This window comes from Leptodactylus fuscus, chromosome 2 (assembly GCF_031893055.1).
Source record: "Leptodactylus fuscus isolate aLepFus1 chromosome 2, aLepFus1.hap2, whole genome shotgun sequence".
Lineage (NCBI taxonomy): Eukaryota > Metazoa > Chordata > Amphibia > Anura > Leptodactylidae > Leptodactylus > Leptodactylus fuscus.
In genome coordinates, this window is record NC_134266.1 from 141,100,949 (window position 1) to 141,114,011 (window position 13,063).

Below are 13,063 nucleotides of genomic sequence, written 5' to 3' on the forward strand. Positions count from 1 at the left end.
CAAGAAATGAGGGTATTTATAACCCCAATATATTCTTTGAATTCCCAGTCAGACAATGGCACTGTATACCAGTAGTAAAAATTGTGGGTGCACGTAACCCCAATATATTCTTTGAATTCCCAGTCAGAAACTGGCACTATATGGCAGTAGCAAGAAATGAGGGTATTTGTATTCCCAATATACTCTTTGAATTCCCAGTCAAACAATGGCACTGTATACCAGTAGTAAAAATTGTGGGTGCACGTAACCCCAATATATTCTTTGAATTACCAGTCAGAAACTGGCACTATATGGCAGTAGCAAGAAATGAGGGTATTTGTATTCCCAATATACTCTTTGAATTCCCAGTCAGACAATGGCACTGTATACCAGTAGTAAAAATTGTGGGTGCACGTAACCCCAATATATTCTTTGAATTACCAGTCAGAAACTGGCACTATATGGCAGTAGCAAGAAATGAGGGTATTTATAACCCCAATATATTCTTTGAATTCCCAGTCAGACAATGGCACTGTATACCAGTAGTAAAAATTGTGGGTGCACGTAACCCCAATATATTCTTTGAATTCCCAGTCAGACACTGGCACTATATGGCAGTAGCAAGAAATGAGGGTATTTGTATTCCCAATATATTCTTTGAATTCCCAGTCAGACAATGGCACTGTATACCAGTAGTAAAAATTGTGGGTGCACGTAACCCCAATATATTCTTTGAATTACCAGTCAGACACTGGCACTATATGGCAGTAGCAAGAAATGAGGGTATTTGTATTCCCAATATATTCTTTGAATTCCCAGTCAGACAATGGCACTGTATACCAGTAGTAAAAATTGTGGGTGCACGTAACCCCAATATATTCTTTGAATTCCCAGTCAGACACTGGCACTATATGGCAGTAGCAAGAAATGAGGGTATTTGTATTCCCAATATATTCTTTGAATTCCCAGTCAGACAATGGCACTGTATACCAGTAGTAAAAATTGTGGGTGCACGTAACCCCAATATATTCTTTGAATTCCCAGTCAGACACTGGCACTATATGGCAGTAGCAAGAAATGAGGGTATTTGTATTCCCAATATATTCTTTGAATTCCCAGTCAGACAATGGCACTGTATACCAGTAGTAAAAATTGTGGGTGCACGTAACCCCAATATATTCTTTGAATTCCCAGTCAGAAACTGGCACTATATGGCAGTAGCAAGAAATGAGGGTATTTGTATTCCCAATATATTCTTTGAATTCCCAGTCAGACAATGGCACTGTATACCAGTAGTAAAAATTGTGGGTGCACGTAACCCCAATATATTCTTTGAATTCCCAGTCAGACACTGGCACTATATGGCAGTAGCAAGAAATGAGGGTATTTGTATTCCCAATATATTCTTTGAATTCCCAGTCAGACAATGGCACTGTATACCAGTAGTAAAAATTGTGGGTGTATATAGCCCCAATTCTATTGCTAGGGGACTTGCAGGGTATTTCTGGGGTGAAGGTGGGGGGGCACACCGTTGGAACGGGTATCGGGGTATATATCGGGTATACGGGAATACACTGACAGTGTATTCCATTCAGGATCCTGGGAAAGCTGGGTTGCGGCGATTGAGCCCGTCAGTGCCACGTTACACTGACAAGCTTCTCCCTGGAATTTAGCTCTTACAAGAGCTGTTGGTTGTCTTCTCCTTCCTATCCTAGCCTGTCCCTGCCTACCCAGAATCTAAGCCCTAGCTAGCTGGACGGAAACCTCCGTCCTCGGTGAATTGCAAGCTCAGAATGACGCGAACCTGGGCGGCGCTGTTCTTTTAAATTAGAGGTCACATGTTTTCGGCAGCCAATGGGTTTTGCCTACTTTTTTCAACGTCACCGGTGTCGTAGTTCCTGTCCCACCTACCCTGCGCTGTTATTGGAGCAAAAAAGGCGCCAGGGAAGGTGGGAGGGGAATCGAGTAATGGCGCACTTTACCACGCGGTGTTCGATTCGATTCGAACATGCCGAACAGCCTAATATCCGATCGAACATGAGTTCGATAGAACACTGTTCGCTCATCTCTATAAGCAAACACCCTATGGGAAGCAACATACAGGATATGCAGGTCTAGTCACAAGGACCTTACTTATGCTGCACTGGGACAGAACAAGGTTGAGCATGACCAGCATACAAAAAGACAAGCTGGAGGAAAAATCTAGACATGAACACAAGTGTCTTTATTACTTGCATGATATACCAATGAAACATTAACATGTCATGCAAGTAATAAAGAAACTGCTTAAACTAAACAATGTGAGAAACAAAGGCAAGTCTTAGTTGTGCTTACTTGAACTTATTTGGTCTGGAATATGCCTTTAATAAAATACACATCTTCCACACTAAACTAGAAATAACTACAGTAAACCACATGTGTGTTCTTGAATCATATTACAGTAGGACTCTTGTGTAAAAACCCTCAAACCAGCATGACACCTTGACATGACACATCAGGGTTTTCAGACGTTTCTCTAAATCCCATATGTTACAGTAATGGACATTATACCCTGCAGGCAGAAAATCTGCACTGCTAAAACTGTCAAAAGGTAACGCAACTGCTGGGATATGACTCACCTGAAAATAGTAGAAAAAAGAACTTCACTGCAGTTTGATCAGTGACACAGTGTCATACAGCAGAGCATGCAATACCACAATCATGTCTTAAGATGTACTGTAATGTTGGTACAAGAAAGTAAGCAGGAGACATAAACCACATTTTGTGTTGAATCTGTGAAACACACTCATTGCTGCAACAAATGCAATCTGACTGTGAATGGCATCATATAAGAAAAGTGATTTAGACTGTAAGCTGACCTGACAGATATCAAGTCCTGAAAACAAATCTAGTGTGCAATTGATAATGCAGTATGGCTGCCACTTGCTAAGTTTTCAAGAGGACAGCAGTGTTTAGGATCCCCTAATACAGATCTAATGGAAGCTGTTTGAGCTTCAGTGATCTGAAAAAAAAAAGAACATTTTACGACATACTATGGCACAGTATGACAGAAGTACAAGAACAAAAAAGGCTACAGACTCTTTTAGAGAAAAAAAAGTGGCCACATTTCCCTGTAAGATTTTATTTTTAATTCTACATCTGACGTGTATACACTACTTAGCTAGCTGCCGAATGCGGTTATATAGCAATTCCATTACACGTGGTGACTGACGTCATTGGTCTCCATCCTTTGCTCTCCTCTCCTGCAAATTTTCTTTTTGCTCTGCAGCAAAATCCACAATTATTACCTTTGGTCAAGACTTTCTGTTGTTGCAGTGGATTACATTGCTAAGGGTGAAAATTGCTGTAAAAATTCTCATAAAGATTTCTAAAAGTCCATTCACTGCTCCTACTGTAATACTCTACTACCTTTACCCCCACAAATCTGGAAGGATATGGATATACTCGGAGTTCTGACTGACCCGTAAAAATGAATATTTTGTATAAAGTTAGTACAATGGTTTGGACCTACTTCAATTGAAAGGATGTCATGTGATATACTATAGAATGTGCAGATATGAAAACGCTGCCCCAATACATGGTATCAAAACAAAGATTTGTTGATTTTCTATTACAGTTAACATTCTTAGGATTGGCTTACACCAATGCCCTTAAAACTGTAATATGCTGAGATCTAGGGATGACAGCTCTTGTTTCAAATATGCATAACATATTATAAATCTGTATTTTAAATCCATTGTCTTATCTTCCAAACAACCTACACAAATCCATTTTTTGTGTTTGTAGTTTCTTTTTACTGTTTAAAACCTCAATCCACTCAACAGTCTCTCAGGGGATTTCTGAATCACTATGGATTAAAATCCTCTTTGACTCCTAACTGCTTGACTAATGCTTTGCGTTTAATAATTCTACTTGTCAGAGATTTTATTTGATAAAATCCCATTGAACCCAATGTTGGCATACAGATGCACAGGAACATGAAACACAGTTGTTATAACATTATACTGAAAGTATTTGAGAGTTGGGGTAATTATATAAATATATTATTCCAGAGCATCTACCCACAGGGATTGTTAAATAAATGGTATCCATTAGTACACAATCTCATCCAATGGTTACCAGTGTACAGTAGCAGGCAAAAGTTTGGCTACACCTTTGCATTCCATGGTTTTTCTTACTTTTTTAAGTTCTACAATGTAGATTTAGGCCAAGGCCAACAGGTTGCGTTGGCATTTTCCACTATATTTTTACTTTTTACTTTCACCACTCCGTATAAGTCTATGCGAAAATCATTGCATTTCCACAGTAAAAATTAACATGCTGTGTTTTTCAAAAACATGCACATTTTTAAATGTAATAAAAAACGTTATTGATCCCAGTGGAGAAATTAAGTATCTCATCAGCTCTAGTAAGGATATTACCAAACAGTACCCTAAATAAAATTACCAGGATACAGTACAGTAGTAGGGTACATTGTACAATACATTCAGATTGAATTTCTATATAGTCTTAGTACCATAAGACATCAGTCCACAGCTAGTAGGAGCAACACCACGTCATTTGATTTCTCGCACGGTGAGATCTAACAGACACAGTTGAAGAATAAGACGGTTGTAGGGAAGAATGGCCTTTTGAACCTTTCACTTCCACTGTTTCAAGAAAATACGATGAAGAGGGTGTGCAGTGTTTTTCTTGATTGACTTGAATTTTCCCAGGGACCTCTGCCTCATGGTAGCCTCCCAGTTGTCAAACGACACCTTGCTATTGCACCTGTCCTTTTGATCAACTTATCCATCTTTTTTTATATCCCTGATTCTAGTATTGCCTTGCAAGCTGAAGCAAAGAAAACAACCTTGGTACCCGCTACCACCTCAAAGGGACACAGTTGCTGGAGGAAAAATAGCCTGCTAGTCTCCCACTTGTACTTGTCCAGTCAAGTATGTCATCCAGATAAATCCTCAAGTATTTATAGGTTCTAGTCCTATATGAAGCAGTAACGTTTTCCCCACAAAGTGTGGGTGAGATTACACAAAATCTGTTTTACTTTGCTGGTACTGTAACATAACATTTTGTTTCTGCTGTGTTTCTGCAACATGTGGCCTTAGCCTCATATTGAAGACATAAAAATTTAGTGCAACTCAGTAGTAAACAAAAATATGAAACAATCAAGTATATACTTTATATTCTAGATTCTTCAATGTAGCCTTGCTTTGATGAAATATTGCACACTCTTGGTATTCTCTCAATTAGATTCATGAGGTAGTTACCTGGTAGTTTCTATTAACAGATATGTGATCATTTGTGGAATTTCTTCCCTTCATGATATGTTGGAGACCATCAGTTGTGTTGTACAGAAGTAGGATTGGTACACAGTTCCCTACAGTGTTAAAACCTATTAAAATTCTGTTTTAATCCACCTGACGTCAAGGACCACTCAAGTAAGTAAAGAGAAATGAGTCTGTCATTACCTTAACATGTAAAGGCCCATTAATCTGGAAACGAAGAATTTTGAAGGTATCCTCTATTGCAGTCATGAAAACCATCTGGCACTATGATGAAACCAGTTCTCATGAGAACTGCCCCAGGAAAGGAAGACCAAGAGTTACATTGAAGAGGAACCATGGAGAGTAACAAACTTGGGGTTATTCTGTTTAGAAAAAAAAAGATATCTACGGGGCGACCTAATAACAATGTACAGATACATGAAGGGACAGCGCAAAACTTTTTAATGATCTTTTTACTCCTAAGCCAGTGACAAGGGGACATCTTCTATGCCTAGAGGAAGGAACATTTCACCAGTGACGTAGACAGAGTCATTACTATAAGAGCAGTGAGGCTATGGAACTCACTGCAACAGGATGTGGTGACGGTGCATTCATTGTGCAAGCTCAAAGAGGGCCTGGATGCCTTTCTTGAATGGAACAATTTATGGGTGAAGGCTTTTAGATTTTTGCAAGGACAAGTTGATCCAGGGTTTCATGCCGACTGTCAAGCCACATGTATTATTTTTTGCCTTCTTCTGGATGAACACAGTAGGGTTATAGGTTGGACTTGATGGACCTGTGTCTTCATTTAACCGCATCTACTATGTATGTAACTATCAGCCTCAAAAAGCACAAATGAACAGCACCTAAAATTAGAGCCACATAAATTCTTGAATGAGTCATCATCATCAGCAGCCTCCGTGCTCTCACACACACACAGCAGACAGTGCTCACTGAGACTTCCGGAACTCGCTGGAGGCTAATTAGAATATGGATAAAAGTGGGCTATTTCAAAAACCACTGAGGGAATTAACATACAAAAGGTACATGTGGAATAGTCTTTCTAAAAACTATGCAAGTATATGTTTAGTTAAAAATGAGTTTTCCCAATGATAGAATCCCTTTAACCAACATGGCTACTACACTATTCTGCATTGACATAAAATTCCATCGATTTTTGCTTGTCGAGACCATCCAGGCTATATAAGGGCTATTTTACCAAGAAGGAGAATGATGGAGTGCCATGTCAGATGACATGAACACCACACAGTGAAAAAAAAAAAAAGCAGCCAACAACTACTTAACACCTCAGGGAAATCTGCTGGAAAATGATTCCTGGTGACTACCTCGTGAAGCTGACTGAAAAAATGGGGATACTTTGAAGAATCTAAAATATAACATATATTCTGGTTTAGCAATATTATTTATTGATATTTCATATGTATCACAGCAGTAGGAGGACAAACTTTCAACACATGAAGTGAGATGGTAGGGGTCTGAGTTGCAAAAGCAGTACTCCATGGACCTGAAAGTCTATTCCCAGTGCACCAACTGCCTCATTTGCATAAGACTTCAAGGTTGTTTTTCTCCAAATTTACAAAAGTGATATACATTAAAAAGGTAAGTTGTTGATCGATCACTGTAAAGCGCAGTAAATAAAAGACCATGCAACCCAATAGCAAAAAAATTATAATGGTGTCCCACTCTACTATGACTACTTTTAGCGGTAAGTTTAGAACTTGAAAAGTGCACAATTGTTTTACTCTATTTTAGACAAAGAGATACTGTACAGCCATTATGATGACACACTTGAGATGATCAACTCCCACTGCTCAGGGGTGAAGCTGAATGCAGGATTGATGTGTTTAGTGATGATGCAGCAATGCTCATGAATTGAAAAAAAACTCCCCCTGTGCTCCAAGATTATCATTTGTATAAAGAATAAATGTGTTTTTTCTACGCATCCCTGGGGCCCTGAAACATATGAAAGGTATTGTTTTTATAACAGTATCTAAAGCACTATGAGAGCAGTTTAAAGTAGCTAGGGCAGTGATAGACTCCCTTTAAATATGTCCTTTGTAATCATCATAGAAACACTAATATTAATATGTCAAAAGATACTGAAAAAGCCTGAGGTGTACACTAAGAGATAATCTTGAAAACATGTTTTACTGTAAAATATATTTCAGATTATCAGCAAAAAGATGTAATGCTATTTAGTGGAGGGACACTTACTTTAGCCAAAATTACATTATTACTTCAACAAAAGTCAAGAGTCAGAGGCCTGTGCATGACATACAGTTAGATGTACTCTGGATTACAATGAACAGGTTTAGGAAAATGATTACACACAACAAAATATAGGGAAAGCAGAGATGGCGCCAGATATGGCTTTGTAAATATCACAATGTTGCAGCAACATTTAAAAAAAAAATGCATGAAGCTTTGAGTACAATATAGTTTCATTACAATAACTTTCCATTAATAAAGTTACAGAACACCAAGCGTTATAAATGAAAGCACACAATGTTAATTTTAGATAAATTCATGTTGAAAAAAACAGCATAAAAAGTCAATGATTTCAGGACAGCACATAACCACAGTACTCCTTTACCGGTTTAGAACACGGGACCATATCAGATGTGTATAAGTTTTAAAGTTAGAATGCTGCACCTACTTCCATTCAGCCATAACACTTTGGACCAGGTCCTCTTTACAGTCGGGTTCCCTCAGTCATTACAGTGGCTGAGGTGTTTATACTATTATACTGTTTATACTATTGTTGCTTATCACCACCCACAAAGGAATAGCCTACAGCTTCCAGCTAGGGCTGGGCAATTTATTGATACATTACCAAAATTGAAAGTCAGCTAAATCGATGTGACCTTGCCCAATTATTTTCCATCCATGTTATCCTGTCTTACACTGCCATTGGTTAAAGGTTATATCACTAACTGTACACTATCCAACCAGAATTGCTGATAAGCAAATAACTAAAACCAGAATTCAGTGACATAACATGACATATAAATAGGGGACATTGCATGAAAAAGGGTGTTTCTAAAAATAATTGTTTAATAAAAAGGTATAAAGGTATAAATTAATTGTGATTTTGATTTGGGTCATAATCGCCAGCCCTATCTCAAGACCATCTGCCATAGGCCATTTCTAATACTGGTATGTTTTTATATGCTAGATGGGCCTTCAGTCTCCTTTAGGCAGCAGGTCTAGGTGTGACTACTGTCTTTTAGCCTCTAAGAAAACACCTCTGACTACTCACGTATTCAGCAGAGCCTATGTATTAAGAAATACACTTTAAAGTACACATTACATATGGTCAAATCTTAGCAAACCATTTACTTTAGCAAATTCACCCTTTACAGTCATTTGACACTTAGAGGTGTTTCCTACCTGAGCTGGCATCAATAACAGTCGAGCCTCCCCTTCGATCAGCAGTAGGCCGGGGAGATCCTGGCATGCTTACAGGCTCAGAGCGAACAGGTTGGATTCTGTAATAAGACGACATGTTTGTGGGAAGAGTTTCACGACATATTTTTACACTTTACATGAAACTAAATAACCTTGTAAATAACTTTCTTTATCTTGAACTGATCCTGAGTTACAGCTTGTCTTAGAGCTAATATCTTTTAGCAACCCTTGTAGGCTCAAGGTCTGCACCGAGACTGATTTTTCACTTTGCATTTTGGGAAGAATTGCCTTTACACTATCCCACCACAGTAAACTGCATTATGAAAATCTAACATGCCCGTGCAGTATAGAAACTCAGGTAAGTTATTAGAAGCATGCATTTTGGCCATGGTTATCCAATGTCATTCAACAGAGTCTAGCTCTGCTTATCATTATGGTTGACTGGTTTTGACTGCCATAGATTTTCAGTGATTAAAAAGGAGTCAAACCAGTAAAAGTAAATGAAACCATAGCGTAGCACCACAATGCAGCAGCACGTAGGGGCACAAAACGTACACAGGTAAACATATAGTACATAAAAAATGGCAAATCTCCTAGTAGAATTCTAAACACAAGGTCATTCTCGTACTTCACCTCCACACCCTCCTTGCTTTCCTCTGGATTAGGCTGATCAGAACTGGTTAACCATCCAGTTCAGCCACACTTATTTATTTTAGTAACTTACTTATCAGTCATATCAAAACCTATAAGTTCTGTTGAAACAACATGATTAGGAAGTAACACGAGGTGAAATACATTTCGAAACCTACACTAAATAAATGCTTTCAAAAGAGTCAAGTAAGATAAATGGAAAATGGCAGCATGCAGTACATGTACTATACACTAATGCACACTGTTATAAGGTATATTGTCAATTCCCTGTAACACTGGGACTTTTGATCAAACAAAAAAAAAATCCACACTGAGTAGAACTAAAAGATGATTGAGATTCATATTCACATTTCTGTGCATTTGGGTGCTTGTGCGTATACATATTGAGTATCCATGACTTCTCTCGTGTTACACAACCTCTCTGGAATGCTCTACCATGCACAATCAGATTAACACTCAATTTCTACAGCTTCAAGCGCAAACTAAAGACACATCTTTTCACACAGTACTATCACAATTCGTAATGTAAACCCCGCTGCTGTTAGAATCCCTAAATCTAATGATGGGGATAACGTCCATCCTTAGGGAGAGACCACCTTTTCAGGTGTGTGGAGACTTATACAGCCATAGTTGCTCCACTGCAAGGGAACATGGGAAGAATACGCAAATCTGTCTCCCAAGATGTAAACAGAGAGACAGTGCCTGTGTTATGCCGCCCTCTATGGGAAGCACCCTGAACATCATGCCCGACTTTCCCAGAAGTCTTTACTGCATAATGCGGGGTTATAACCAAATCAATTTCTCAGCTATGGACGGCACCGTTTTTGTCTGGTTGGACTTCATCAGCGCAGCCTAGAGAGAATTGATTTGGTAGAAGTGAGAGGCTGAGAGACCAGATTATGGGGATAACGTCCATCCTTAGGGAGAGACCACCTATTCAGGTGTGTGGAGACTTATACAGCCATAGTTGCTCCACTGCAAGGGAACATGGGAAGAATATGCAAATCTGTCTCCCAAGATGTAAACAGGGAGACAGTGCCTCTGTTATGCCACCCTCTATGGGAAGCACCCTGAACATTATGCCCGACTTTCCCAGAAGTCTTTACTGCATAATGCGGGTGGACTTTATCCCCATAATCTGGTCTCTCAGCCTCTCACTTCTACCAAATCAATTCTCTCTAGGCTGCGTTGATGAAGTCCAAAGAGACAGAAACGGTGCCGTCCGTAGCTGAGAAATTGATTTGGTTATAACCCCGTATTATGCAGTAAAGACTTCTGGGAAAGTCGAGCATGATGTTCAGGGTGCTTCCCATAGAGGGCAACATAACAGAGGCACTGTCTCCCTGTTTACATCTTGGGAGACAGATTTGCATATTCTTCCCATAAATCTAATGATGCATATCTAATAATATCATGCATTCGGTAGTCCATTCAGAGGGGTCCCCATGTGGACTCCCCGAACGGATTACCGACGTAGATGTGAACGAGGCCTTACATGGCTGACTTAATTGCAGAATCTGCAGAACAAGATTACAACTTCTGTTCAGCCCCATTGTATCTGATATTAATCAGTGGGTACACCTACAGTGGGTTACACGGGGTCGGAAAATTGGAGAAGAATCCGAGGTGAAAGACTGCATCAAATTCCACTGTATGAAAGAGGCCTAAGGGTTCAGGATGTCAAAATTTCAAATGATATACACTGCAATTACTTGCTGGAAATTTTGTAATGAATGAAGAAACATTGTGAGAGAAATTGGCAAACATATAAATAATATACATAATAAATAGCTGAACAACAATAATATAATAAAAACATAATTTTTAAGTAGTATTTGATATGCTCAGAGAAGCTACCTAAGGCTGTTAAGATCAAGATCATCTGTGTCAAATTCCAGCAATGGCTGCGGGGTGTCACTTGGACCATGTGAGTGGAGGACTGAGGAGCTTGAAGAGATCACAGTTGTTTGGCCAGAAGGATGGATAGTTTTAAACTGAAACTGAGGTCCCATCCACAATCTTCTGTGAGGTCCTGTATGTGTGACTATTTCCACCTGGAATATGACAAGAATGGACAGTGAGCAACTCTATTTTAACATGAAACACACAGTTTTTAATTTGAGAAAGTGCAATAAATGTATATCATAGCTATATACCAATAACTAATACCAAAATGTGAGAACTCAAAGGACAAGTCAATTATATGCAAAACTCCTGTATATAAAACTGTAAGAATACGTACGGTACCTAGATTGTTAGCATGGCACATGAACATTCATAATATAACATCTGAGCAAAATGCTATTTTTCTATGTTATGGTTTACTATTGCTCTACTAACATTATATTTTTTGGGTCAACTATCATTCTATCCTTTTGCAGAATTCTGTGAGCAACACAGTCTCTGTTACAATCACTTTCTTACTGGTCTTGATCCTGTTCATTGTGAACATGTCTGGGAGGTGGTCACCAGACAAGTATCTCCCCTGCCTCCATTGGAAAGGCATTCTTTGTGAGTGGAGAGACGGTTTAATGGACTCTGAGGGGCTGACAGCATGGTAGATGCACAAGGAGAGTGAAGGAGATGAGCAACAAGTGCAATAGATGTCAATGCTTAATCATCAGCATCATGCAGGTCCTGCTCAGACTGTGTTCACATGGTGTGTTTATGCAAAAAAATCAGAAAAATACATGCATTTAAAAAAAAACAAACAAACAACATATGTGATTTTCCACTAAAAAATAGCAAACCTAGCCTTACTGGGAAATGCCGTATCATGGGACCGGATCATGTGACTGTGACTGATCTGCTCAGTCAATATATAAAGATACACATGCATATTTATATAAATATAGCTAGATAAATATACAGACACACATATACTGTACATATATATGCTGTATATAGATATTTACACATATATGTAACTATATAGCGCATATATATATACTTTATATAATTACATATATGTAACTGCATATATATATATAGAGAGGGAGAGAGAGAGAAAGAGCGCACTGAAAATCATGAGTGGGTATATGAAAAACTGCCAGTAGGTGCAGTGGATGGATGCTGGGAAGGGCTGCCTGGAAAAGCACAAGTATAAACCAGAAAGCCTGAAAACATGAGGAATGGTAAAAATGGTCCAAGCACACATAAAGGTACTCCGTTATGTTTGTTCATTCAATAACATTTCCTGCCTTTAGTCACTTGTTCGTAGTCCTGGAAACCCCGTTAATGGCGATTTAATGTACATGGCATGGATTTAAAGTTTAACACTAGCTGAAAAAATGTACATATTAAAAATATAAAAATCATTAGTGTAATGTAAACTCACAAGCAAATGAACAGCCTAAAAACATCTAATACACTGCAGTTGTTGTGCAAAGTTGCAGCAATAGTCCAGATTTCCAAATATCTTCATATCGGCCCTGTCATCATTAGAATAAGCATAAACAACGTTTTATATTACATTATTTAAGGGATGAGAAAAGGAAAATCCTACTGAACGGTTTTACTGCTCTTGAGATTGTACTAGGTTTATTTTTCATGCCACCCTCCATTTTTTCCCTTACACTGACACAGCTGAGCAAATATTTGAATATTTGTAAGGGAATTAAACATTTTTTATTAATCTGTAAGAATGCATAAATGTAACACTGAATGTTAATAAATGTTATTTTAGAAAGTAAACAGGATTGTGGTTTAACACAAGTCAACTTTTACACAATATTTCACAG

At 38.5% G+C, this 13,063-nt stretch overlaps 1 protein-coding gene across 5 annotated transcripts in view; it reads right to left on the bottom strand.

Annotated features, from left to right (window-relative positions):
• The window catches only part of BCAS3 (BCAS3 microtubule associated cell migration factor), an 849,167-nt gene that overhangs the window by 387,161 nt on the left and 448,943 nt on the right, over positions 1-13,063 (bottom strand). For all 5 annotated transcript variants that reach the window (XM_075264762.1, XM_075264764.1, XM_075264760.1 and 2 more), the window contains 2 exons: positions 11,181-11,377; positions 8,655-8,752 (listed from right to left, as the gene is read on the bottom strand). In XM_075264762.1, the coding sequence (XP_075120863.1) occupies positions 8,655-8,752; positions 11,181-11,377 (295 nt within the window). The remainder of the gene's footprint in view (positions 1-8,654; positions 8,753-11,180; positions 11,378-13,063) is intronic.